At 37.5% G+C, this 19,871-nt stretch overlaps 1 protein-coding gene across 5 annotated transcripts in view; it reads left to right on the top strand.

The window, feature by feature from the left end:
* Positions 1-19,871, top strand: part of USP24 (ubiquitin specific peptidase 24) — a 139,858-nt gene that overhangs the window by 41,941 nt on the left and 78,046 nt on the right. For all 5 annotated transcript variants that reach the window (XR_009049695.1, XR_009049696.1, XM_057712031.1 and 2 more), the window contains exons 5-16: positions 463-585; positions 5,732-5,767; positions 6,101-6,166; positions 9,658-9,723; positions 12,258-12,332; positions 13,023-13,181; positions 14,314-14,428; positions 14,624-14,727; positions 15,280-15,387; positions 15,638-15,733; positions 15,826-15,987; positions 16,974-17,021. Coding sequence is in view for 3 of the 5 variants with exons in the window: in XM_057712031.1 (XP_057568014.1) it covers positions 463-585; positions 5,732-5,767; positions 6,101-6,166; positions 9,658-9,723; positions 12,258-12,332; positions 13,023-13,181; positions 14,314-14,428; positions 14,624-14,727; positions 15,280-15,387; positions 15,638-15,733; positions 15,826-15,987; positions 16,974-17,021 (1,158 nt within the window). In the remaining 2 variants the exon portion in view is untranslated. The remainder of the gene's footprint in view (positions 1-462; positions 586-5,731; positions 5,768-6,100; positions 6,167-9,657; positions 9,724-12,257; positions 12,333-13,022; positions 13,182-14,313; positions 14,429-14,623; positions 14,728-15,279; positions 15,388-15,637; positions 15,734-15,825; positions 15,988-16,973; positions 17,022-19,871) is intronic.

The following is a 19,871-nucleotide window of genomic DNA, read 5'->3' as shown; positions in this document are numbered from 1 at the left end:
CCTTTACAATGATTAAATAGCTTTCCTTTAAAATGTCTCCCTGATTATTCAAATCACAAATAGTATCACATACGATGTTCATGTAGTTTGGTTTCTGGGCTTTCTCCCCGCCTACTAGGCACTTGTGTTTTCCCTCCTAACTTCTGTCTTCACTGCCTTGCTGCCCAGCTCTACTTGTGGCATCTCTAGGACATCTGGAGCATTGGCATCACCTTGCCTTGGATCAGACTTCTTGTCCTGCTACCTCCTTCTCTTCCCGCATAGCAAATGTTGAACAGAACATGAGAGCACCGCATTGCTTCTTTGCCCCTCAGCACTAGCTAAGGAATATGCTTTGTTGGGATACTAGATAGTTTCCATTAATGAGGGAGTCCAAGGCTATATTTTTATCTTCTTTTCTTAGGCTTATGTATGTTGCTATAGAAATAGATGACACTGTTTCTCTTTTCTCTTTGAATCTAGGCTTTCAATCCTGATAATGAATACCATTTTAAAAACAGAATGAAAGTGTCTCAACGGAATTGGGCAGACGTGTTTGGAGAGGGAAATATGTTTGCTATTTCACCTGTATCTACATTACAAAAGGTAAGCATAGTTTTGTTTCATCTTTTTATAGATAAATGTATTGAAAAAGATTTTCTCTGCTACAAAAATGACAGTTTACATGGAAGGATTAAAAGAGTGTATGAAAAATGACAGATTCTTCCTAAGGCTCATAAAGTTGCTTAACGTTTTTTTCAGCGGTTGCATATTTTTCCATGGCTGTTAGTTAACATCATGAAGAACTTTATAGGTTTGGAATAAGGTTTGGTGAGATGAGAAATGACCACGTGCCATGAAAAGTGCCCTGTTTACTGAATTACCAGAACCCCAGTGTAGTGGTGGTCCCAGCTCCTTAGAGATGTTAGAGAAGCTGGAGCATTTGAAATTATTTGAAACGACTAATTATTCTTAGAAAAATATAATCTAGTAGTTAATCTTGTGTATAATTTTCTTTTAAACGCCACAGGCTTTAAAGCTTTTGTATTTTTTTCCGGCACAGACCAACATTTTCGTTTTATATTTAAAGGCCTGCAATGTGCCAATAACATTATACCCACAGAGAGTACGTAGTTCAGTGTGTTGATCAAGCACTGTTTGGTTTTGAAGAAACGTTTGAAAGAACTTAATGTAGTAGATAAAACTTGCCCATTGCTTTAATAGAAGCAGGGATTTAGTTCAGCAGTCATTTGTTGAACGTTTGCTGTGTGTCTGGCATTATTCTAGGTTTTGGAGATATAAATATGAGTAAGTAGTCCCTTCGTATAAAGAGTAATAAGACATGGTTTCTAACTCACAGCGTAGTGGAGGAAACAGGAAAACAAAAAAATCACGGTACAACAAACAATAGGTGCAATTATAATAATATGTGCTATGCATGGAATATAGGGGAAGGAGTTGCCACCTTGGAGGGTCAGGCAGTACTCTAGAGAGGAGGTGAGAGCTGAGTGGAAAGGACAGTGACTGTGTCCTGCGGAACTTAGTCCCTAAAACAACTCTGAGCTACCTACTATTTTTACCCTCATTTTGTAGATGAGAAACTGAGGCACACAGAGCTTAAGTACTCACCCAAGTTCACAAACCTGGTTGTGGGAGGGACCTCCGTGGTCTAGCTCCATAGTCTGCATTCTTTATATACACTCTTGCCTCCCAAATATTAAAATCTTATCTTCAGTTTTGTTGTGAAGAATAAATGACAAATGTATATAAAAATACTGAACACAGTGGTTCACTTTAGTAAGTACTCAGCAAATGTTCTTTCTCTCCTCCTCCCAGTTTACATATGTAACAGTGGAGACCCAGAAATGTTCAGTCTCTTAGTTTCCTCTCATCACCATGAAAGGAATTACCTCTCACGCAGAGGCCCTAGGTGCCCTCTCCTCTGCTCTTGCCTTCTCAAGCATTTTATGCCTTAGCATTTCTATTCTTTCTTTGGTATCCTCAATTTTTCCCCTTCTCAGATTATTCCCATTGTATATAACATGGTCTAGTATTTTCCCATCTTTAAAAATTCTGCCTTTGATACCATATCCATCTTTAGCTTCAGCATGGTTCTCTGTCCCCCTTCACAACCAGCCAGGTGAAAGATTCCATGTCGTCCGCTCTCAGTTATTCTTTTAGTGGTTACTCTAAAATCTTAACTTATTAACTAAACAAAACCTAAAGTTCATCAATATCTTTACCTTCCTCTGAGCAGTACATGAAAACCTTAGGATGTTTCTTGTGCTCACTCCTCACCTGACTCATTATCCTTGTGTTGTCTTAGTCCTCTCCTGTCTTGTTTGATTCCCCTCAAATAGATACCATCATCATTACTTTATACAGTGTTTTGACTCAGCCCTATTTATGTGCTCTTTGTGTACTATTCCTTCTGTATTTCGGACCTTCCACTGGGATGATTTCTCTTCTTCCTGGGGTGCATCCTGTATGGTATCCTTTCATAAGGGGTCCATTGGGGGTTGAGTCTTTGTTTTCGATGGCCTGAACTTGACTTTATTTCCCATTCCTTGAACATTTTCACTGGGTTTTAAATTCTAGATTGACGTATTTTCTGTCAAAATATCAAAGATATCATTTCAGCATCTTGTGGCTTGGAGTATTGCTATTGAAAGTTGATTGTTGGTCTGACTGTTGTTCCTTTCTAAGAAGTCTTTTTTTTCTTCATGGCTGTTTTTTGAGAGCCCTTATTTCTTTGTGATGTTTGGCAATTTGACCCTTACTACAGTTAACTGAGGTATTCTTTTTGTTTATTTTGCTTCAGATTCATTTATTTTCCGAATCTAAGGATTTATATCTTATATCAATTCTGGAACATTCTCAACCATTACCTTTTTAAATATTGCCTGTTAGTCTCTCTTCTTCTAGAACTTTGATTGGATACATGTTAGACCTTCTCATTCTGTTCTTATGTCCCTTACCCTCTTTCATATTCTCCTTCTTTTTGTCTGCTTGTGCTGCATTTGTGATAACATTTTTTAGATCTATGGTCCAGTTCACTAATTTTTTTTCTATTTATATACCATAGGCTATCTAACCTGTTTATTGAGTCTTTAATTTCAGTTATTTTTATCTCTCATTTATAGTTCTTTTTTGACTCTGCTGAATTTTTATTATCTGTATTTTTATGAGTCATGTTCTTGACTCATATTTTCAGTCGCCTCATTTAATGCTTAATTTATATGCTGTGTCTAATATCTAAAAGCTGGTCTGATTCTGCCAGCTGTTACTCACTTGTTCTGTATATGTATGCGTGTGTACAGAAAAACATATTTATACCATTTTTTTGTTTGTTTTTCTGTGAATTTATGTTTCTTGGAATTTAATCTAAGAAGATTTTTTTGAGGCATGAGATGAAAGTTCTTTCCTCCAAAAAGGATTTACTTCTTCCGGGTGCCTGGGAATACTACGATTTGGGACCACTTTAACATAAATTCTCAGCTTAAGGTTTTTCATATCATAAAGTCAGTGTAAGTTGGGTCAGCAAAGCCATGTGAGGGCAATTCTGTGGTTATAAATTCCTTGAGATTTTTTTCCTCTGCGCCATCCAGTAACAAGTCAAGTTAGGCCGGCTTTCTTGTTTTTTTCCCTCCTACAGGTAAGTTTTTATCAGTTCACCTTACACTCAGGATGTAGCTCTTTGGGTTCTTACTTTATGTGACAACCTCTTCTTGGTCTCTCAGCCCCATCTTAGTTTTGTGTCCTTCTTCTCAGCCACCGCAGGGCTATGAAAATGGAAGCCAGAGGTCCTCAGAGTTCCACAGATACCTGCAGCGTGAAAGCTGGCCTCACAGTGTGCTTACCTCAGAGGATTTCTGCTTTCTCTTTTTTTTTTAAACTTCTGAGCACTTTGTGCCAACTCAGCTATATGTTTTAAAAGATTTTTTGTTTAATGTTTTTATCCAGTGGTGTTCCTTATTGTTGGTTGCAGAGATGTTTGGGGTAACTAGACTGAAGTATCCATTAATCTCTTCAAGGCATTCCATTCCGCCTTCTTTTTCCACCAGTCCACTGAAACCACTCTTGTTAAGGCACCAGCACATCCATGTTTCTAAATCCAGAGGAAATGTCTCTTGACCCCATCAACAGCAATGGTCAGAGTCAGTTTCTCCCCCCCTTGACTTCCTTCCTACAGTCTCTTGCTTTCTGTTTGCTCCCCTCTGCCATGTTTCCTTTCGTGACTCCTTCATCTCTACCCAGCTTTGATTCAGAGCCTTCTTCTCTTTTTTCATCAAACTCTCTAAGAAATATCTTCCATTCTCATGGGTTTAAATGCCATCTTTGTGCTGATGGTCCTCCGCTTTATAGCTCTGTGGCCCAGACTGTCTCTGAGCACAGCAGACTTGGCGAGCCAACTGTCTCTTACTTGCCACACAGACATCTCCCACTGTGCCTAAAATGGAACTTCATTGTCTCCCCAGCCTTCATTCTTCTCCCTTTCAGTAAATGGCATCACCATCTCTCAAGCCAAAAATACAGGAATGAGCCACAATTCATCCCTTTTTCTTATTCCCCATTTCCAAACCTTAAACAGGTCCTTTGCTTTAATATCACTTAGATGTTCAATTGACTTCTCTCTGTTTCTTCTGCCACCATCGTACTCCAAATGCCATCATGTCCTACCCAGTTACTGCACTAGTCTTCTCCCTGGTATCTCTACTTTTTCCTTTCTCATTCATCCATTCCATTCTCCACATAACTGCAAGAGTCCCCTTAAAACATAAAACATATCATTTTCTTGCTTTAAACACCTCTGTTGCTTTCCTTCTAATCAGTCTACAAATTTCTGCATGATCTGGCCTTTCCTCTCTGTACAGCTTCATCATGCCATTCTCCCCTGCTGCCCAGCTCGCAGCTGGGAGAGTTGCCCCTCAGTTTTTCAAACAAGGTAGGCTTCTCTGCCTTGCCCAAACAGGACCTTTACCATTTCAGCCTCTCTGCCTGGACTACTCTTTGAATGGCTAAATCTGTCTCATCCTTTAAGTTCCAGATTAAAGACTGCCTCTTCAGAGAGGTTTTCTATGACCACTGCTCTGAACAGAGTAGGCTCCTATTTCTCATTTGAGGACCTTCTGTTTTTCCTTTTGTGGAACTTAGCACAACCTGAATTATGTGTCAGTTTACTTGTCTTTATTGACCCTGCTAGAATATGAGCTCCGTGAAGCAGGTACCACATCTCTTCTTAGTCACTGTTCTGTATCCAGCCACTGAACATTATTCAGGCCCTAGAACAGTGAATGCTTAGGTAAGGAAAGGAAGGAAGGAAGAAAAGGAGGAGAAAAGAAGAATTTACTCTAGGACACTAGTTAATAGTACAGCTGGGACTAAAACTTTAATCTCTTGATTCCTGGTTTGCTACTCTTTGAGTTAATAATTTTGAATTCCTAAAATATAACTCTCTCAAAGAATTTAACTCAAGTTATCCTGTACCTCAGAGAGCTGAAACAACTGATCTCAGCTACCCAAAATGCATAAATGCTTTGTATTGTAGCAGTTCTATCAAAATACAGACTTACTCCTAAAATTGTTTACAGTAATGTCAAAGATTCACATTAAGAAATATTTGGGAGAACCTTTTGAAATATTTTTTAAATTTTAATTATTTTCCAACTTTTGGTTTAGGATAAAAGAAATATAAGGGTTAGTAGGGAAGTTTTTGTATTGCCATCTCAATTTCTGTTTTCTTTTCTTGTAGGAGCCTCATGGATGGGTTGTGGATTTGGTGAATAAGGTATACAGCTTTTATTAATACGGTTCATGTTTTCCATTTTCTAATGAGATTTCCTAGAGTTTGGTGTTTTAGGTAGATGACAGCTGCAGAGAATAATCAGATAGGTTTTATAGTTTCTTCCTCTTTTTTATATGTGCTGTTTATACAGATAAACCGTAGCTTTAGGACTTAGCACACCTCCCTTAGTGTATCACAGGAGAGTTGGAATTATCTTTGTGATGACTCTCAGGACCAGGATATCAAGCCCATTGATAAAGCAGAATGTGAACCTTAGTTGCTTAAACTGTTAAGGTATAGCATTTTAAAATTAATGCATGCCATTTTTCTTCGCAGTTTGGAGAATTAGGTGGATTTGCAGCAATCCAAGCCAAGCTCCATTCAGAAGATATAGAACTTGGGGTAAGTTAAACCACTATATGTATCTGATGTGGAAGTTCACTTTATTTGGTTTGCTATATAACCCTAGGGACATGGTCGACACATTAAATTAAAGTTTAAGTTAATCTCTACAGGACCAGATTCCATGGTTCTATAACCACAGAAATGTTTACTCTTAATCATAATAAGCAAATTTCAGTATAGGGTGTTTGGTTTTTTTTTTTTCACCACACTAATTTCTCTTTGTGATATTTTTCTCTTATGTCCTAACATAGTGGTTAAATGAAATTATCTTACTATTTAGGGAAAGTTGCTATATGTGGCAAGTTTATGTGTACATAACAATTTTATGCCTCAGGTCAATTTGTTTCAGAGTACCAGAAACAAATAAAATATTTTATTTTAAATTGTTTAGTCAGCTTTTTGGTGTTACAGAGATTGACTATCACAGGAGCTTAGAATCATCCCTTAAGTGCAATACCATTATCTTTTCATGTCAACTTCATTTTCTCAAAAATTTAACCTTGTGGTAAGGGGAATAACTTAATCTTTAATTTTTCACAGACTGCTGACCTGTTTGTAACGGAGAGCACTTTATTCTGTTCTCTAGTTAATTAATCATTCAATTAAAAACTACTTATGTACTTGCCATGTAGAAGACACTGTGCTAGCTACTATAAATTGATCAGAGCAGAAAATGATGTGGTAAAATAATATACCTAAGTGGTATAAATTGTGCTGAAAGTAGCAGTGATTTCTTTGGAACGATAACTAATCAGCTACCCTTGGTCCATCTTTGCATCAGGGCAGTAACAGTGGTCAAGGAGAGAGACTGGTGCTGTGGTTGGTAATAGACTGTTTCTTGCTACCCACTGTTTATTCTTAGAGATCAGATATGTGCCAGATCATAAATACTTCTGCTGACACTGATCAGAGGCCTCTTCTCCCTCCCTGACCATTAACTAGGTTGTTAGCCTGTCAGTTTGATCCCCATTAAATGGATCACGTTTGTTAGAAGTGACTGTTGACCTGGAAGATAATAGGTAGTGACTTAAAAAGCAAGACAAAACAAAACCTATTCAGATACAGGGTTTTATCCAGCTTGTTTGTTTCTCAAGACCTGGCTATATAGGTCATTGGGGGATGAAATGGACTTTATTTTTTAAAAGGTTAAATAAAACACCAATTTCCTGCAGAGTTAATTTATTTAAACAAGCAAACAGAGAAGCCCAAAGTTTCTCCCCTACCTGGATGAAAATTGGCCAAGGGTGGATATGGAGGAATCTGGGCTCGCCCTCATTATTATCAAATGTCTTGAGGCTGAAGATTCCTCCGAAGATTTCTCCCTTAGGTCAGACCATTTTTCAGAGCAACTGTTGTTTGTTGCAGTTGATGTAGAATTAGATTGTTTAGGTTGTGTTGAGAAGATGGTAGAAATTCAGGCATAGGGGGAGATTCCAAATATTGAGACTCTAATTTTAGCAAACAAGTATAATTAAAATTTCATAATAAATGTCTGATTTCTGACCAGTTAAGAAGGTGACTATGTCCCAGAATAAATTTAGGCTGTATTAGAAGACTGAGTACAAGTGAATGTACTCATTTTACATTTATATTTATATATTTTTGGACTTGAAAAACACCGGGGGGGAACAATCATTCACAATCCATTGGTTTAAAATACCTGTACAAAGTAAGAAATGAAGGTTTCCTGTCCTCCACCCCACCCCCACACATACACCTACCACCTAGGTCATGGTTACCCATTTAATGCGTAGCCTTTCTGACTTTTCCTAAGTTTATATAAAATATATCTGCATGTTCTTTCTCTCTTTCTTTTTAAGACTAAATTGTAAGCAAACTATATCTAGTAGTATATTGTCATATAACATTGTATCATCAGCATCTTTCCAGGTTAGTGGCATTAGTGTTTTTGATGGCTCCAGTGTGTTCCTGCAACTGTTGTACTGTGATGCAGTCACTTATTAATGAGCATTGGATTATTTCTAAGGTTTTGCTATTACAGAGAGTGTTCTATGTAAATTTGTCCTTCTGTGCATATGCTGCCATTTCTAAAGGATAGATTCCTAGAAAATGGGATTTCTGGGTTAAAGACTATATACATTTTAAAATTGTAATTGATAGTGCTAAAAAGCTGCGACCAGTCTATGCTCCCACAAAGTCATTTCCTAATACTCTCATTAGTGCTGAATATTGTCAGTCTTTAATTTTCAATCTGATAGACCAAAAAAATGGTATTGTATTATCTAATTTGCAATACTCTGATTTCCTGTGAATCTGAGCATTTTGTTGTATGACTGTTGGCTGTTGGTATTTCTTCTGTAAATTTGACCTAGTTAAATAGGTCTTTGGGGTTGCTTGTCTTATTAATTTTTAGGAATTCTTTTTATATTAAGCATATCAACATCATATCTGTTTTGTGTACTTGTAAAATTTTTTCCTAGCCTTTTCCTTCTCTTTTCATTTCTATTGATGGTGTCTTTTTGCCCTACAGAGGCCTCAAAATTTTACATAGCCAATTTTTTCCTTAATGGCTTAAAATTTTTTCCAATTTGCTGGGGGAATGTTTCCTTCCCCATCTCAAGGTTATAAAAATGCTCATTTCATTTTATACTTCTACAATTTCATTTTTTAAACTTAGTTCTTGAATTCATTTAGAATTTATTTATATATATGGTGTAAGATAGAAATCTAATTTTATTTTCTTCCAAATGGGTAACTAATTGTTGTTAATATCCTCTAAAGAATATTCCATTTTTTTCTTCACTGCTTTGACTTGTTGGCTTTATCAAATATCAGAGTTCCGTGTGTACATGAATTGGTTTTGGACTCTTCTGTTCCTGTCGTTCCTTCGTCCGGTCGCTGTCTGCCATTTTTACACTGTCCCTGCATTGTCTCCCCTGTTGGCAGGGCCGGTTTTGTGCAGCATCTTTCTTTCCTCACATTTTCTTGATCATTCTCTCATTTTTACTCTTCTGAATACAGTCAACACGTCAGGTGCTCCTGCGGAAGGTTCCACCAGGATCACATGTGGAATTGTGTTCAGTTTGTAGGTGTGGAGAATTGACATTTTTATAATACTGGTCCTTTCCATTCCAGAACGTGGTGTCTCCTCATTTATTTGGACCGTTTATGTATTTTTGTAAAATTTTATGATTTTCCTCATGGGACGTCTCAAATGTTTTTTTTGTTAAAGGCACATTTCGCTCCTTCCCCAACTGTTCTCTCCTTTTTCAAATAAAAATTTTTATATTCTACAGTGTGAACTTTAGAATCACCTCATCCAAGCCTTGAAAGAAATTTTATTGGCGTATTATGATTTAAATGACGTTAAATTTCTACAGTAATTTAAATGAATCGGCATTTTTATATCAGGTCTTCCTATTCAAGAGTATAAAATGTTCTCTGACATATGAAAAGGGATTTGTTTATTATGCTGAAAGGAAGAAACTTGCTCACATTTATTTCTCACCTTCACTGTCTTTTTTCAGGCAGTCTCAGCACTGGTGCAGCCCTTAGGGGTATGTGCAGAGTACCTCAACTCCTCCGTGGTACAGGTAGGATAGGCCATTTTACCCTTACTTCAGAGGTGATCTAAGACATACAAACAGTAAAAATTATCTTTTTATCAGGTTGTTCAGAATTGTGCCTAATTCAGAGGAACTACTTTTTTTTTAAACAGGTTAGCTATCCTTATAGTGAAAATATTATCAGAAGATAAATAAAAGTGATTCATAATTTCAGGTATAGGAGCCCTCTAACATTTAAGGTTCTTTTCCTTTTCAATTTATCATTTTATCAAATATAATTACATATGATAGCATATATTTTTCTTTGCTTTCTTCGCTGTAAAATAGGCGGCATCTATCCCTAGCCTCTTCACAGGATTATTTAAGGGTTCAGTGCCATTGCTAGACTCACTTATTAGCCAGGTCACTCAGTATCTGAGTAACAGTTTAACAGCACATCTTGTCTGATTTCTTGTGTCTGCAGATTGCATGTCGGCAGGCCCCAGGATAGTCAAGGCTGTGAGTGTTCAGCTTCCTAATGCTTAGGGCCTATTATACTTTCTTATTTGCTTTCCATTTCAGTTAACAAGTTTTACTGAATAAAATGTCATATTGAAATACCTCCATTTGTTATTTTCTTTATAAAAATAAGTCTGTGAAACTCAACTTTCACAGAGATTTTTTTAAATCACCATGAATGGTTTTGAAAGCTTAGTGTCCTTTGGGAGCGAGTGGTATGCACTATTCCTTCTTTCTAATATCCAATCTACTTAGGGCCATTTTAACAAGGGAGATAGGATTTTTTTTAGTAGGTTCTGGAAATTTCTATTTCTAAGTTTCAAGTGTCTTCTTTATATTTCAAGGTAATACTGCAAGATTTTTTTTTTTTATAAATTTATTTTATTTATTTATTGGCTGCGTTGTGTCTTCATTGCTGCACACGGGCTTTCTCTAGTTGCTGCGAGCGGGGGCTACTCCTCATTGTGGCACGCAGGCTCCTCATCATAGTGGCTTCTCTTGTTGTGGAGCATGGGCCCTAGGCGCATGGGCTTCAATAGTTGCGGCACACGGGCTCAGTAGTTGTGGCTCACGGGCTCTAGAGCACAGGCTCAGTAGTTGTGGTGCACGGGCTTAGTTGCTCCATGGCATGTGGAATCTTCCCAGGGCAGGGCTCGAACCCGTGTCCCCTGCATTGGCAGGTGGATTCTTTACCACTGCACCACCTAGGAAGTCCAGTACTGCAAGATTTTTAAATGAAACAGAATGGGTACTTATGTGTTTCTTCGTTCTGGATATTAAGATCTTTAGAGACATCTAGTCTCTCATTTATTAAACATACGAATATAATCATTCATTTTGTAGCTGAAACACTAAGACATAAAGTGGCAAGATGATTTGACTTAATAATTTAGTAATAAATATTAATAACTTAATAATTGGCTTTTTAATAATCAGAGCTAGGAGTGAATTTTTAAATGCATACTCTTTACCCATGCATTGCTCCATGGAAAGAAATTTAGTGTAAATATTCCAACTTAATTAATACTAGGTTCTTTAGAAATTCCAGGTTTTATATATAAACACAGTATACTTTAAAAATAGTAAAAAATATATGAATTTCCAACCAAAGCATCTTTATCTTTGTTTTAATTATATTAAACTATCCAACCTTAAATTGATTGAGCAACAAATTCATACCATATTTATGTAAATTAACAATTGTCTCTACCACTTGTTCCGTGTATGACATCGGAAGACTAGAGTAACTCCTGTGACCTGGCTTCCTTATCTGTAAAATAGCGATAATAACCATGCCTGTCTCACAGAGCTGCAGTGAGAATTGAGCAGAGCTGGCACATGCTGACAAGAACAGTGTGACTTGCCTCTTACCCTAACAGCCCTCAGTTCTCACTATACAGCTGGCATAAGTGTAAATAAAGAAATGCTACTTGGATAATCTCCTGATGTCATTTTAATTCATTGCTAATGTCTTCTTGCTTTGACAGCCAAGTATTGTCTATCTTCTCCTGTCACCAGATAAGTTTTAAAAATTATTGTACTTAAATGGAAGTGATCATTTAGATCTAGCTAATATTTTACTACTTCTCACATACTATTTAGAGTTAGTTATCTGGTTATGCTGCCATCCTAGAGCAGTGTATTGTATGAGTCTTGTCTATAGGCCTGCCTCATTTATATCAGCTAGCAAAAGTTAAGTGCATAAAACAGCATATTTTTTGTGATCTGTGCTTGTGTTCATTTTTTTAAATCAAATGTAAAATACTTTATTACAAAAATAATACATACTCATGCTTAATGTTCTAAGTTAATCCATGTGTCTTTGGTTGCTCTTCAGAGAACCCTCGTAAGATAGTAAAGAGGGATTGATGTAAAAAAGCTGAAGCACAGAGTCAGTTAAGGGTTTATTTGGGATGGTGTTAGCTAGTGGCAGCTCTGATACTAGAATTCAGATCTTTGCATTGTGCCCTCTCCTTTGCAAAATGTGAATGAAGAGGTATCTCCTCTCTAGTTTTGGGACAGATTCAGGGGTCCTTATTAACTACAGCACTTATTTCCTGCAGCCCATGCTAGACCCAGTCATCCTTACTACGATCCAGGATGTGCGGAGCGTGGAGGAAAAGGACCTTAAAGACAAGGTAATGCTCTCTCCAGTTAGGTAACCCTAGTGCCTGTTGGTCCATGGAAGCAGAGCCAGGACTCAGGGCAAGGTTTACACACCATTGCTCTTTGGATTCTAGTCATGTACAACTCCCATCAAATTAATTTTACATTTCCTAACCAAAAAAGGTTTTTTCTGAAGTACCAAGTACTTGGTGTTACCTCAGTCAATAGAGTGATTATAGTGTTCTCAGTAAGTGATACCATTAAGAAATTTACTAATGTGATAGTTTTGGTAGTAGTATTATTGGTATACTACTTGAAGTACACCATTATTTAGTATATGAAATTATTTAGTGGTATTGGTATACTGCTTGAAGTATACCAGTATTTTAAAGCATTGAAGAAACTTTAAAATGATTCAGTACTAAAAGCTATCCAGAGTTGTTTAAAGCAATTTTAACATTGAATTTAACATGATTTATTTTGTCCACCTTGAATTTCTCACAGAAACTTTCCCCTTTCTTTACTCACTCATGTGCTAACTTTTGTTTAGAAGCAAGATGTAGTTGATTGACTATGTGGAGTATCAGATACCAGTAGAGCATCGTTACTGAAAATGTCCTACATTCCTGTGTGTGTGTGTAAGAATTGGCATCAAAATGTTTTCATGGTTCCTTTTTGTTTTTTCTGTGTATGTGTATGTGCATTTTGTTTTTAAATAAAAGAGGTTGGTTAGCATCCCTGAGCTCTTGTCTGCCATTAAGTTACTTTGCATGCGCTTCCAACCGGATCTGGTGAGCGTTGTGGACGACCTTCGACTAGACATCCTACTGCGCATGCTGAAATCACCACATTTTAGTGCTAAAATGAATTCCCTCAAAGAAGTAAGTTTTGCATTCGTTTCTGGAAGACTTAAAGCAAAGACACTTTAATTTCTTCCAAAACTTGTGGTTATTAATGTACAAATGTTAGGAAAAAAGAATAATAATTCTTATAATCGTATAAAAAGAGATAACAGTGATTATATATACAATGGTGTATATGTTTATAATTGTCTGTTAATAAAGTGATCTTTTTGTATGTATTACATTCAAAATTCATTCTATGAAATATTTAGTATTGTAGTGAAATTTCCTAGAACATAATTCCTTGGAATATACAGTTTGAGATTCGCTTTTTACCCTAAGGGTATAATTCCTTTTATTATATTTCAGATATGTGTTTACTTAAACCATATCTTCTAAAAACACAATGATTACAGCTGTGATGGTCTAAGCAAAATGATGGAAATAATTTTCTACAGCTTCTTAAACTTTACATGAGTAGAGTTGGTTTTGGTGAGTGACAGGTGGAGCCAATACAGTTCAGCCGTAATTCCAGTTCTTTTCCTTGAGTTTTGTATGAATTAGAATTCTTTGCTGCAAGTGAAAGAAACTCATCTTGAATTATCTTAGACTAAAAGAGGTATTTAATGAAAGAAGGCAGTGCTATCTCACATGAATGAGAGATTGACTAGCCAAACCGTGTAAGGGCAGGGACACATGTGGGCAACGGGATCAACTAGAATTCAAGACCAAACCACTGCCAGGACTCTGTGCAGGTCTTATCTCTGCTTTTCTGAGCCTGATGGCCTTCGTCTCTGTCCACCTGCAGAGTGTCATCATTCATATGGTAGACATGGCCATAGATAGTTCCTGTGACCGGGGAAGGACTGACACTTTCTGGTTCTGTAGTATAGAACTATTTGGAGGAGTGCGCTAATTGAAGTTTGGGTCAGATGCTCATCCCTGAGCCAATCAGGAGTGGCCCAGGCAGTGTGAGCTCTGTGTTATTTTTAGAGACATCACAAATAAGTAGTCTATTAACTTCTAATAACTGGCCTTTGATACATTTTGGCTAATCAGCAGACTGCAAATAAGTAGTTTATTAACTTCTGTAGAAGTCATAAAATATGTATGAAGATTTTGATTATGAATATTTGCATTAGATTCAATCAAAATAATCCTGTTTTTTTAGGTAACCAAACTAATAGAAGATAGCACTTTATCCAAATCTGTGAAGAATGCTATAGATACAGACAGATTATTAGATTGGCTAGTTGAAAACTCAGTTCTGTCAATTGCATTGGAAGGTAAGTTGCTTAAAAAAAATTACCTAACAAATAAATAATATATTTTTGTATGAAAAGGTATGAAATTGTTGCTTTGACTGTATTAGCTTTTAAATAATCTTATAGCGAGTTAATATTGCTTTGAATTAATAGAATCATATTTAGAAAGTCAGTGTTCACTATATCTGTCTGCCTCTCTGGTGTTTCTTCTCTTAGGCAACATAGACCAAGCACAATACTGTGATCGTATAAAGGGAATTATTGAACTCTTGGGCAGTAAATTGTCTTTAGATGAGCTCACTAAAATTTGGAAGATACAGGTAAGTTGAGCAGAATTATTTTTGCTTTTTTCTGACATTTTTTATGAGAGAGGGAGAAGGATGGTGACTCTCTAAAGCAGAGACTTACTGCCCGTGGATAAGTAAATATTAATTGAAGTCACAAAATATCTGTGAGCAAATTTTAAAATGAGACACATAATACTCTCAACTGAGGCCCTCAAGATCATTTATAAAGTGTGAAAAGTATGTTTTTCTTGTAAAGTAATTAGTTTACATTTCTTTAAGCCAGTTGAAAATATTTTGTTCGCTTGAAATGAATATGTCAGATTGAGAACTTGATTCTCATCAGTTTTTGTATTGTCTTTTTAGAGATTTAATGCTGCTAGGAATTTAAACAAGGCCAACTGATAGCCATTAATAATGGTTGCTTCGGGTAGTCTTGCCAGTTTTATCATGCAAGTGTATGCTGATTGACTGGAACCAATTTACCTTTGTTACTGTTTTGCTTTTGCTTCTGTAAATCACGAGGGAAAAGACTTGGGTTTTCCCAGGTTCCGAGACTTCACTTTTTCCCCAATGTCTCTTTTCTAGTCGGGACAATCATCTACTGTGATCGAGAACATCCACACTATTATTGCTGCAGCAGCTGTCAAATTCAGTTCGGATCAGCTTCATCATCTGTTCGTTCTCATCCAGAAGGTATGTATTCAAATGCGCTTACTTTTAAATTTTTCTAAAATAATCCTATTTTGAGATCTCCTCCCTCTAAATTTTGCAGTGTTAATTGTACTCATCTTATTAAACTTTTTTAGCTCAAGTTTTTGCATATTTTACCAGTTTTTGCATATTTTGCCAGTGTGATCAAATTGGACAAGTTTTTGCATATTTTGCCAGTGTGATCAAATTGGACTGGGAAGCAATTCCTGTGTCGTTTCTTTTCGTTCTACAGAGCTGGGAGACTGAGAGCGATAGAGTAAGACAGAAGCTGTTGAGCCTGATTGGACGAATAGGCCGGGAAGCTCGCTTTGAGACCACTTCTGGAAAGGCAGGAGAAATCAAATGAATTTTTCAAGCTCCAAGTACTTAAAGCAACTTTACTTGTGTGTGGGCTGGCTCATCACATGTGGTTTATCGTAGGTGTTAGATGTACTCTGGGAACTGGCTCATCTCCCAACGCTGCCCAGTAGTCTTATCCAGCAAGCCTTGGAGGAGCACCTGACAATCCTTAGTGACGCGTATGCAGTGAAGGAAGCAATCAAGAGGAGCTACATCATTAAGTGCATAGAAGATATTAAAAGGGTTGGTTTTGCTTTTTTTAAACTCTTTATTGGAATATATTTGCTTTACACTCTTGTACCAGTTTTTGAGGTACAGCAAAGTGAATCAGCTGTATTTATACGTATATCCCCATATCCCCTCCCTCCCTCCCTCCCTGCCTGTCCTGACCCTCTAAGGCACCACCCATCATCGAGTTGATCTCCTTTTGTTATACGGCAACTTCCCACTAGCTATCTGTTTTACGGCTGGTAGTGTAAATATGTCTCTGCTACTCTCTCACTTCGTCCCAGCTTCCCCTTCGCCCCCCACCCCAGCCCCATGTCCTCAAGTCCATTCTCTACTTCTGTATCTCCACTCTTGCCTGTCACTGGGTTCATCAGTACCATTTCTTCAGATTCCATGTATATGTGTTAGCATACAGTGTTTGTTTTTCTCTTTCTGGCTTACTTCACTCTGTATGACAGACTCTAGGTCTATCCACCTCATTACATATAGCTCCATTTCATTCCTTTTTATGGCTGAGTAATATTCCATTGTATATATGTGCCACATCTTCTTTATCCATTCATCTGTTGATGGGCATTTAGGTTGTTTCTACATCCTGGCTATTGTAAATAGTGCCGCAATGAACATTATGCTACATGTTTCTTTTTGAATTATGATTGTCTCTGGGTATATGCCCAGTAGTGGGATTACTGGATCATATGGTAGTTCTAGTTTTAGTTTTTTAAGGAACCCCCAAACTGTTTTCCATAGTGGTTGTACCAGCTTACATTCCCACCAACAGTGCAGGAGAGTTCAAAAGGGTTGGTTTTATCTTTGGTCTAGTTGTGTAGTCAGAGCAATAGTAATGTGTGAGTAATTAGAGCCAAATAATTTCCCTCCCCTATTATGTAAATTAAACTAAGTGTCCTACCTGGAAGCTCTTACCTTAGAGTCCAGAATTGGAAAATTATAGGTACTGCTCTTACGAAGTCACTTATATTTCTCTTAAAATTAATTTTCAGCCTGGAGAATGGTCAGGTTTAGAAAAAAACAAGAAGGATGGATTCAAGGTAAGAATTTGCAGAGGGAACCAACTAAAAGGTGTACTAATTTAATAATTCCTTTTAATAAATTGAATTATAATTTTAAGATAATAGTATGTTTTAGTGATTCTTCAAGTAATATTCAGATACAAACTGCTGTTTAAATATTTGCTTGTGACCTGTGCTTTATTATTTAAAGCTTGGGGAATTATTGACTTTCAAAGGGAAAAAAGAATCTAGGGTCTCATTCAAAGAGTAGTTTTATTGTTTTCATAAGCTTATAAGACCTTCAATGTAGTTTCTCTTTTTGTTTTAAATTAGATCCAAAGTATGCACAACTTTTATAAGCACAATGGATTCTAAATAAATATCGTGCTCATTTTTCTCCCATAAGGGAGAAATGGAGGAACATTCAGAGTCAGAAGAGAGAAAGAAGGGAGGAAAGAGGTTTATTCGGTGTTGGCACTTAGTCGTTTTTAGATGCTTGATTCAGATGTGTTCCTAAAGTAATTCCTTAGGCAAATGGTTATTGAGTGAGTGCCTGCTGCTGGGGCTCGATTTTAGAAGGTAGAACTGGGCAGTGACAAGTGCTGTGGAAGCCCTGCCTTCCAGGGCTTTGGCCTCCAGGTGGCTGTGGACTTAAGGACTGTCCTTTGAAGGGGTGGGTAGCAGAGTGGGCAGTGATGGTTGTAGCTCTCCTCTTGCTGCAGTTCTTAAACGTCAAGGCCCTCCTCAGAGAGGGCTGACCACAGTGGCCGCTCACTGGCGCCTGCTTCCGTGGTTGCAGCCGCCCTGGCCAGAGCGCATCCTCCTCCCATGCAGGCCCTCAGGTTGCCCGGAAGAAACATAAAGCCTAGCAGCGAGAGGGGTTGCATTTCACTGCTGACAGAAGAGGAGGTTTAGTAAACAGCTAATGACTTAGTAATTTCATTGGTAAAACATATTTCTTGGCTTTCCTTGTAAGTATTGCGTTAAAGGATCTTGAATACTGCTAATTTACATTGGTAAATTCAGAGACAGCTGTTGTTAAGCGGCCTTGGTGACTCAATAGGCTTTTATTCTCTTAAAGTATACTTGGTCGTAAAGTTTAGTTGGGGACATTTAAGAACCTTGTGTTGTATTTCTGACATTGAAATTTGATCAGGTGAATTTTCTGCATTAAAATCGTTCACAGACTGGAGCTGTTAATGCTCAGGTTATGATTAATTATCCTTTAATTCAGCAACATTGCTCTCTTTCTATTTAGACACAATTTGAATTTTTCCGGTTTTCTCAGGTCAGCAATTCAGATCATTTAGCACCCTCTGTCTTTATGATTGAAACTCATCCAGAGTTATTTAAGAAGTTAAATCTTTCAATAGTAATCGTAAGAGGGAAAGGGTATCTATAGAAAATGGTCTTTTCTTCACAGTAACAGATACATTTCTTTATAGGTTTGATGGTCAAAGCTGAAGGGACTTTTTCCCCCCTCCAGGGAAATGGCTTTTGAAACCAGAAAACCCTTCCTGACCCTGTTCCTTCCTTGTGACAGCTAAGCATTACTTTAGCCCGTCTAGCCAGCAGCATCACTGCCTCTTTATTGCTTCTCTTTGCAGTCGCTTCATTCATGTCTGTTGTTTGATAACAAAACTCAAAAAGTAACAGGGAGAATTTTGGAGTCATTTTGTGAGTCTTGAAAGGAATATTCTTCCTTTTGTAAATCCCACTGCTCCCAGTAAAGAAATCCTGACGGACCATTTTTTCATTTCAGATAATAATAACTTGCATTTACATAGCACTTTTCAGTTGACTGAGTGCTTTCACAGATACTCTCGTAAAGTACACATGGCTGAAGGGGGGCAGTGGGAAGATCAAAGCCCCCGGTATGACTCCAGGCAGGGGGGTGAGTTATATACTGCCACTAAAGGTGTTTTTCTATGCTATGCCCTTTCCTGCCAGGCAGCAAGGTGGGCTGACTGGGAATTATGTCTCCCTGCCAGGCTACACAGAAACTAAGCAAAGGGTAAGACAAGATCACCCACCTCTTACTCCCCTCCCACCCCGGCTACCTCTACTCCTCCAACTGATTCCCTTTGCCTCTGCTTTTGACACTCTTAAAATTCCCAAGTTCCATTGTTGTGCTCAGAAATTCTGACCTTTATTTCTTAACTTTATTTCTGTAGATTCTGCCAGGATACCCTTGGCTTCCTTGGTCCTCTTTCCTTTGCTTCCTTTATACCTTCCACTGTCTGCCCCCAACCCATTCCCTCTTATTTCACTTCTGTTTTACTTCAGTTAAAAAGTTTAAATGTACTCATCCAAAAAAGTATTACTAAACCAAAGAAATCATTTTTACTCAATTAGTGGTGTTTGCGTATTCCTTAAGTCATTGTATGAAGGTCTCCTAGCACAGTGCCCAGGAGCACACACAGCCTTTCAGTAAATGTTGGTTCCTTTCCTCTTACCTCTTCCCCTTCACCTGTGAGGACACTAAAATCATTACTTACCCATACCTGAGTGGCCTCCACTTGCCAGAACATACAACTGAAAGTAAAAGTAGCAAGATACCTTCAGTACAGTCTCACAGTGATGTGGTTAGCACAGGAGGAAATACTTTTCAACAAATGTCCACCCGTGTAAAAATTTTTACTTTGACTGTAGATAAGTGGCTAGGTCTGGAAAAACAAGGCAGAGGAGGAATTGGGATATTCAACTTTGAGAAGAGAGAACTCAAGAAAGAATATGAAAGCTTTCTTCAGATACTTATAGAACTGTTACAGAAGGTTGATACAACTTACTTTTTATGTCTCCTGAGAAGTTATGGGAAGGCATGTTTCAATAGGATAGATCAATGAAATTTTCTGTGAAAAGTCTGATACAGAGTACACTGCCTCCTGA

Source organism: Hippopotamus amphibius, chromosome 1 (genome assembly GCF_030028045.1).
Source record: "Hippopotamus amphibius kiboko isolate mHipAmp2 chromosome 1, mHipAmp2.hap2, whole genome shotgun sequence".
Classification (NCBI taxonomy): Eukaryota; Metazoa; Chordata; class Mammalia; order Artiodactyla; family Hippopotamidae; genus Hippopotamus; species Hippopotamus amphibius.
This window is presented reverse-complemented; position numbering and strand designations above follow the sequence as displayed.